The 7,576-nt window shown below is 68.1% G+C and overlaps 1 protein-coding gene across 2 annotated transcripts; it reads right to left on the bottom strand.

Moving 5' to 3' along the window:
• Positions 1–1,613: 1,613 nt before the first annotated feature.
• LOC141737141 (protein NDRG2-like) lies at positions 1,614–7,226 on the bottom strand. 2 transcript variants are annotated; one of them, XM_074571762.1, is made up of 13 exons: positions 6,799–7,226; positions 5,688–5,750; positions 5,546–5,606; positions 4,802–4,888; positions 4,289–4,345; positions 3,979–4,073; positions 3,615–3,659; positions 3,454–3,505; positions 3,283–3,330; positions 3,181–3,216; positions 2,721–2,772; positions 2,301–2,339; positions 1,614–1,754 (listed from the first exon to the last, which is right to left on the bottom strand). In XM_074571762.1, the coding sequence occupies exons 1-13, from the start codon at positions 7,200–7,202 to the stop codon at positions 1,618–1,620; spliced, it is 1,176 nt and encodes a 391-aa protein (XP_074427863.1). In that variant the 5' UTR covers positions 7,203–7,226; the 3' UTR covers positions 1,614–1,617. The 2 variants fall into 2 exon arrangements, with proteins under 2 accessions (XP_074427863.1, XP_074427864.1); XM_074571763.1 differs by lacking the exon at positions 2,301–2,339.
• Positions 7,227–7,576: the final 350 nt, after the last annotated feature.

Here is a 7,576-nt window from a genome sequence, read left to right as displayed (position 1 = left end):
GGCGCACACACACACACACCCCCCCCCCCCCCCGCACGCGCCCGACGCACTGCGCACGCGCCTGACGCACCGCCCCGCTCCCCCGGAGGGGCGGGGCGGGGAGCGGCGCGGAGGGGTTCGCGTAACGCGCCCCTGTCTGGAGGCGGAGGGATCCGCGCCGGCGCGCTGAGTCCCTTTAAAGAGGCGGAGGGCGCCGCGCCTGCGCAGTGCGGCCCGCGGCCGCCGCCGCCGCTTTATTCCGTTTTCTCGGGGCGGGGGATTAAAAGTCGGTTCTGGCGCCGGGAATGCGGTCTCCGTGCGCGCTCGGACGTGGCTCCGGCTCCGGCTCCGGCTCCGGCTCCGGCGGGGGTCGAAGGTTGCAGCTTGAGGCCGGGGGGGGGAGGGTGGGAGTCGATCCCTGAGGGGGGTCGGGGGGTCCTGGGGAGTCTCAAGGGGTCCCAGAGGCTCCTGGGGGGGGTCTCAGGGGGGTATTGGGGGTCCTGGGGGGTATCAGGGGGCTATTGGGGATCTCAGGGGGTCCCAGAGGCGTCTGGGGGGGGTATTGGGGGGTCCTGGGGGGCATCAGGGGGCTATTGGGGATCTTGGGGGGTCTCAGGGGAGATTTTGCGGGGCCCTGGGGTGCCCTAGGGGGGGTTGGGGGCTCTAGGGGGATCCTGGGGGGAGATTGGGGGGGTCCCAAGTGATTGGGGTGGGGGGGTGGCTGAGGGAGCATTAGGGGGTGCCAGGAGGTTTGGGGGTATTTTTTGGGGAGGGGGGGGGGTCTCGGGGGTTTGGGCGTCCCGGGATGGTTTTGGGGCATCCCAGGGGGTTTTGGGGGGGGTCCCTGGGGGGCTTCAGAGGGGCGTTGGATGGATTTTGGGGGGGGGGGGGTCCCAGGGCGTTTTGGGGAGTTCTGGGGGGTTTTTGGAGGTTCCGGAGTGGCTTGGGGGGGGGGGGTAGAGGGGGGTCGATTTTGGAAGGTCCCGGGGTGGTTTTGGGGGATCCCAAGGGGATTTTTGGAGGGTCCTGGGTGGGGTTGGGGGGGGGGAGGGGCATTGTGAGGGTTTTGGGGGTCCCTGGGGTGATTTGGGAGGGGGTCTTGGGGAATTCTGGAAGGTTCTGGGGTGGTTTTGAGCCGTTCCGGGGTTTTTGGGGATCCCTGTGGTGATTTTTGGGGGCTCCCGGGGGGGTTTTGGGGCATCCCAAGGGGATTTGGGGGGGTCCTGGATGGATCTTGGGGGGGGTGGTGGTTCTGGGGACTCTCGTCTGCATTCTGGGGGGTTCCTGGGGGATTTGGAGGGTCCTGGGGGATTTGGGGGGGGGGTCCCAGGGTGGTTTTGGGGCATCCCAAGAGATTTGGGGGGTCCTGGGTGGGGTTGGGGGGGATTCAGGGAGGCCTTGGGTAGATTTGGGGGGGTCCTGGGTGGATTTTTGGGGGTCCTGGGGTGGTTTTGGGGCATCCCAGGGTTTTTGGGGGCGGGAGGGGGGGGAGTTGGGGATGGATTTGGGGGGGGGTTCCAAGGGGGTTTGGGGGGGGACTTGGGGGGGGGGACGGGACCCTGGAGTGGTTTTGGCGCTTCCCGGGTGCGTTTTTTTGGGGGGTTCCCGTGGCCTTCCAAACTCAAAGCGGGGCGGGGTCTATGGGGCGGGGGCGCCCCCCCCCAGGCTGCCCCGAGAGAGGGTGCGGCTGCGGCCCCGCTCGCCCTCCCCGGAGGCGGAGCTGGAGACGGAGGCGGTGCGGAAGCGGGAGAGGCGCGTCATGGCCGCCGCCGCCACTGCCGGGAGAGCGTGGCGTCAGGGGACACGCCCCCTGCCCCGCAAGCCCCGCCCCTTGGAGCCCCCCCCGCCCCCCGCAGCGCCCCCCCCCCCAGGGGGGTTAGTGCAGGGGGAAATGCCCTCAGGCCCCGCCCCCGGGGTGTAGGCCACGCCCCCTCCCCGAAGCCCCGCCCCACGCCAACGCAAGGAAACAGGCCCCGCCCCCTCCAAGCGGCTCCAGTAGGGTTAATGGAAGGGAGGAGGCCACGCCCCCTTGCCGCAAGCCATGCCCCCAAGCCCCCAGTGGGGTTAGTGCGGAGCTGCAGGACACGCCCCCTTTATTAGGCCACGCCCCCCCACGGGGTTAGTGCAGGGGAGGCGTCCCCGAGGCCACGCCCCCTCCCCGAGGCCACGCCCCTCGTGCACCCCGTGACATCACACGTGACCTCACAAAGGGGCGGTGCCGTCACACGTTGGAGGGGGGGAGGGGGAGGGGGGAGGTGACGTGAGGCGGGGGGGGAGGGTGTGGCCTCACGCGTGACATCATCGCTGACGTCTCTCCCTACCTGGCCCCACGCTGCGCTTGCGGTCCAGGACGTGGGGGACTGGGGGGCGGGGTAATTAACCCCCCGGAGCAATTAATTACCCCCCCGGGTCACTGATTACCCCCACACACCCCCCCCCCGCAGCCATTCATTACCCCCCCAGGGCCATTAATTAACCTGCAGGGGGGCTAATAATGCACCCCACCCCCTCGGGCAGATTTATACCCCAGGAAAAGCAGTTAATTACCCCCCCCGGAGCACTAATTAACCCAGGGGTCATTAATTGCTGTCCCCGGGGGTCTTCATTACCCCCCAGGGCAATTAATTGCCCCCCCCCTTGGGTGCTAATTTCTCCCCGGGGGGGGGGGGGGGGTTAATTACCCCCGCGGGGGGGGGGTTAATGAGCTCTCATGAATATTAATGAGCACTAATTGTACTCACTGTAGCCCATGCCCTGCACGAAGTACTTGAAGGCCTCTGTCAGCTTGGCCGGCTGGGGGGGGCGGGGGGGGTCAAGACCACGCCCCTTTAGGCCACGCCCCCTTTAAGCCACACCCCAACCCCCCCATAGGGGGCCCCTCCCCTTTAAGCCCCGCTCCCTCCCCTTAGGCTACGCCCCCTCCCCCTCAAACCACACCCACACCCCCCTTATATGGGGGACGCCCTGAGGCCACGCCCCCTCCCCCCTTAGCCACGCCCCCCCCCACCAACCCCTTCTATGGCTTTGGTGCGCCCTTACGCCACACCCCCTCCCTTCCAAGCCCTGCCCCTACAGCCCCCCATAGAAGGCCGGTGCCAGGCCACGCCCCCCCTTAGGCCATGCCCCCTCAGTCTCCCAGACCACGCCCCCTCCCCCTTAAGCCACGCCCCCCGTTGGCGCTGGTGACCTTTGACCCCTCACCTGGCTGAGCTGGGGCTGCCCCCCTCCGTCCGCCATCTGTGGGGTGTCAAAGGTCACAGTGTAGGGGGTCAAAGGTCACGGGGTCGGGGGGTCAAAGGTCACCTTGAGGAAGGAGGTCTGGGTGGGGTCCAGCTTGGCGTTGCACTCCACCTGGGGGGGGGGGGGGGGACGGGCCGTGGCGGGGGTCACGTGACTCCACGAGGGTCACGGGACGGGCCATGTGACCCCGGCACGTGACCTCACGGGGGGGCGGGGTCAGGTGACGTCACTCACCACGGCCTCCTCGTGGGGGGAGCCGTCGCCCACCACCAGCAACATGGGGCAGCTTTGGGGGGGGGTGGAGGGGAGACGGGGTCAAAGGTCACTGTGGGGGGTCGGAGGCCATCCCGAAGGCACGGGGTCAAAGGTCAGAGGGGCGAGGGGGGGTCGCTCACCGCAGGCTGCCGGCCCCGCTGCGCGCCAGGCCCAGGTCACCGCGGCTGCGCGGCCCCGGCAGGAGCAGGAGCAGGAGCAGGAGCAGGAGCAGGAGCAGGGAGCCGCCACCGCCACGGTGAGTGCCCCCAGTACACACCAGTACACACCGGTGCCCCCCCGGTGCCCTCCCAGTATAGCCCAGTGCCCTCCCAGTGCCTCCCAGTACAGCCCAGTCCCTCCTAGTGCCCCCCAGTACAGCCCAGTCCCTCCCAGTGCCCCACAGCCCCCTCCCAGTGCCTCCCAGTATAGCCCAGTGCCCCACAGCCCCCTCCCAGTGCCTCCCAGTATATCCCAGTGCCCTCCCAGTGCCCCACAGCCCCCCACCTGTTGTACATGCCCCACAGCAGGGGGGCGTTGGGGGTCGCCCCCAGCCGGGCCCGGCTGCTCTGCACGGCCGGGGGGGCGGCCGACAGCTCCTCCTGTGGGGCAGACCCACAAGTGAGCCGCAACTGACCCCCCGCCGCTCCCCCGGACCCACAACCGACCCGTAACCCACCCCGAGACCCATAACTGACCCACCCCAGGGCCACGGCTGACTCACCACCGACCCACAAGTGACCCCCCAGGACCCATAACTGATGCCCCCAGCCCCACAAGTTCCTCCCCCCGGCCCCACAAGTGCCCCCGGCCCCACCTGGGTGAAGAGATGGGCCAGGATCATGTCGGTGGTGGAGGACGTCAGGCCCGAGAGCTGTGGGGCAGCAAGTGGGGCGCCATGGGACCCACAGCGACCCATAAGGAGCCACGGGACCCATGGAACCTACAGGGACCCATGGGACCCACAGAGACCCATAGCGACCCATAAGACCCATAGAGACCCACAGTGACCCATAGAGACCCACGGGACCCATTGGGACCCATGGGACCCACAGAGACCTGTGGGACCCACAGGGACCCGGCGGGACCCATAGGTGCCCCATAGTCCCATGGACACCCGTAAGTGACCCACAGAACATCTAGAGGTGCCCCATAGCGCCGTGGAGACCCATAAGTGACCCGCGGCTGCTCCGTAGCCCCATGGAGACCCATAAGTGACCCATAGGTGCCCCATGGAGACCCATAGAAGACCTAAAGGTGCCCCATATGCCCACGGAGACCCACTAGAGCGCCCCACAGCCGCCCCATGGCCGCCCCACGGCCGCCCCACCTTGTGCGCGGCCCAGTCCATCCAGCCCTTGGCCTGGGGGTCGATGTTGACCAGCACCAGCCCCTCCACCGCCTCGGGGTGCAGCAGCTGTGGGGCAGGGCCGGGGGTCACCTCCTGCCCCACGGCGGTCCTCTCTGCCACATAGACACCTCCCCGGACCCATAGATTCCCCGCCGGCCCCACAGTGACCCCCAAGAACCCAACGCAGGAGCTCCTCAAACCTCCTCCGGACCCACAGCGATCCCACCCAAGGGCCCTCCTGCCCCACAGCGACCCCCCTGCCCCATAGCGACCTCCCCAGCCCCATAGATTCCCCCCCCAGAGCCCTCCAGACCCACGGCGACCCCCCCAGACCCCCAAATTCCCCCCCCGGAGACCCTTCAGGACCCCTCCAGAACCCCCCCAGATCCCTCCAGCCCCACAGCGACCCCCAAGTTCTCCCCCAAGGAACCCCCCCAAACCCCCTCCAGACCCACAATGACACTCCCCCCCCCCCCCGACCCACATGTGTCCCCCCAGATGCCCCGCAACCCCCCCGCCAGACCCACAGATCCCCCCCAGGTGACCCATAGCCCCCCTGAGACCCACAGAACCCCACAGAACCCCCCCCAGATGCCCCATACACCCCCCCCAGAGACCCTCAGGACCCCCCCTCCAAGGACCCACAGATCTCCCCCCCCCAAGATGCCCCATAACCACCCCCGAGCCCCTCCATGTGCCCCCCCCCCCCCCAGCCCCACTCACCCCAAATTTCGCCAGGACGAAGGCGCCGGCCCCCACCCCCATCCCGATGATGCTGGCGATGCTGGGGGCGGGGGGTGGAGTGTCACGAGGTCAAGGTCATCCTGACACCCCCCCCCAGCTATGGGGCAGCCCCCCAACTCACTTGAGGTACTGGAGGATGCAGGGGATCATCTCGGCCAGTTGCTCCAGCGAGGGGTACTGGTACCTGGGGGGCAGGGGGGGGTCAACGGGTCAACGGGGGGGTGACAGGGGGTCAACGGGGTCAACTCGGCGGTTGGTGGGGTCAATGGGGCCAGCTTGGGGGTCAATGGGATCATGGGAGGTCAACTGTGGGTCAACGGGGCCAACTTGGGGGTCAATGGGATCATGGGAGGTCAACTGTGGGTCAACGGGGCCAACTTGGGGGTCAATGGGATCATGGGAGGTCAACTGTGGGTCAGCGGGGCCAACTTGGGGGTCAGCGGGGCCAACTTGGGGGTCACTGGGGTCAACCGGGAGGTCGGTGGGGCCAACTTGGGGGTCAATGAAGCCAACTGGGGGGCCAATAGGGTCAACTCGGGGGTCGGTGGGGTCAATGGGATCATGGGAGGTCAACTGTGGGTCAACGGGGCCAACTTGGGGGTCAGCGGGGCCAACTTGGGGGTCAATGAAGCCAACTGGGGGGCCAACAGGGTCAACTCGGGGGTCGGTGGGGTCAATGGGATCATGGGAGGTCAACTGTGGGTCAACGGGGCCAACTTGGGGGTCAGCGGGGCCAACTTGGGGGTCAATGAAGCCAACTGGGGGGCCAACAGGGTCAACTCAGGGGTCGGTGGGGTCAACGGGGCCAACTTGGGGGTCAATGGCATCATGGGAGGTCAACTGTGGGTCAGCGGGGCCAACTTGGGGGTCACTGGGGTTAACCGGGAGGTCGGTGGGGCCAACTTGGGGGTCAGTGAAGCCAACTGGGGGGCCAACAGGGTCAACTCGGGGGTCGGTGGGGTCAATGGGGCCAACTTGGGGGTCAATGGGATCATGGGAGGTCAACTGTGGGTCAGTGGGGCCAACTTGGGGGTCAATGGGATCATGGGAGGTCAACTGTGGGTCAGCGGGGCCAACTTGGGGGTCAGCGGGGCCAACGGGGAGGGGCAACGGAGACTCAAGGTGGTCAATCAAGGGTTCAAGCGGGATCAAGCGGGGCGGGATCAGCGGGGCTGGGGGAGGGGGGGGTTGGGGGGCGGGCGATGGGGGTCGCGGGGCGCCGTGGGTTGCACCCTGGGGGGTAGGGGGGGGCGCCCTCCTCCATGCCGGGGGGGTCGACGTGGACCACCAGGAAGTTCTTGACGATCTCCCCCATCTCCTCGTGGGCGAAGAGCGGGGTGAAGCACGACTCGTCTGGGGACAGCCCCACCCCACGGCTATGGGGCTGGACCCACGGCCGTGGGGCAGGGGGCACCCATGGGGCCAGGGAAGGGATGGAAGGGCCCCAGGTGCCCGGGGAGGGGGGACCCAGGGGACTGGGGAGGGGACCCAGGTGGCCGGGGGGACCCCCACCTATGGGGCTGGACCCGGATCTATGGGGCAGAGGGGACCCAGGTGTCCAGGGGCACACACATCTATGGGGCTGGGACCCCCACCTGTGGGTCTGTCCCCCCATCTCTGGGTCTGGGTCCCCCATCTATGGGTCTTGGACCCCCTGGTGTGGGTCTAGAACCCCTATCTCCAGGTCTGGGACCCCCAGGTGTGGGTCTGGAACACCCGTCTCTGGGTCTGGGCCCCCCATGTGTGGGTCCGTCCCCCCACCTCTGGGTCTGGGCCCCCCGTGTGTGAGCCTGGTCCCCCATCTATGGGTCTGGGCCCCCCATGTGAGGCTCTGGGACCCACCTCTATGGGTCTAGAACCCCCATGTGTGGACCTGGTCCCCCATCTCTGGGTCTGGGCCCCCCATGTGTGGGTCTGTCCCCCCATCTCTGGGCCTGGTCCCCCATCTATGGGTTTGGGACCCCCAGGTGTGGGTCTAGAACCCCCATCTCCAGGTCTGGGACCCCCATC

Source organism: Larus michahellis, unplaced genomic scaffold (assembly GCF_964199755.1).
Source record: "Larus michahellis unplaced genomic scaffold, bLarMic1.1 SCAFFOLD_170, whole genome shotgun sequence".
NCBI lineage: Eukaryota > Metazoa > Chordata > Aves > Charadriiformes > Laridae > Larus > Larus michahellis.
Note: the sequence above shows the minus strand (reverse complement) of the source record. Positions and strands in the feature narration are given on the sequence as shown.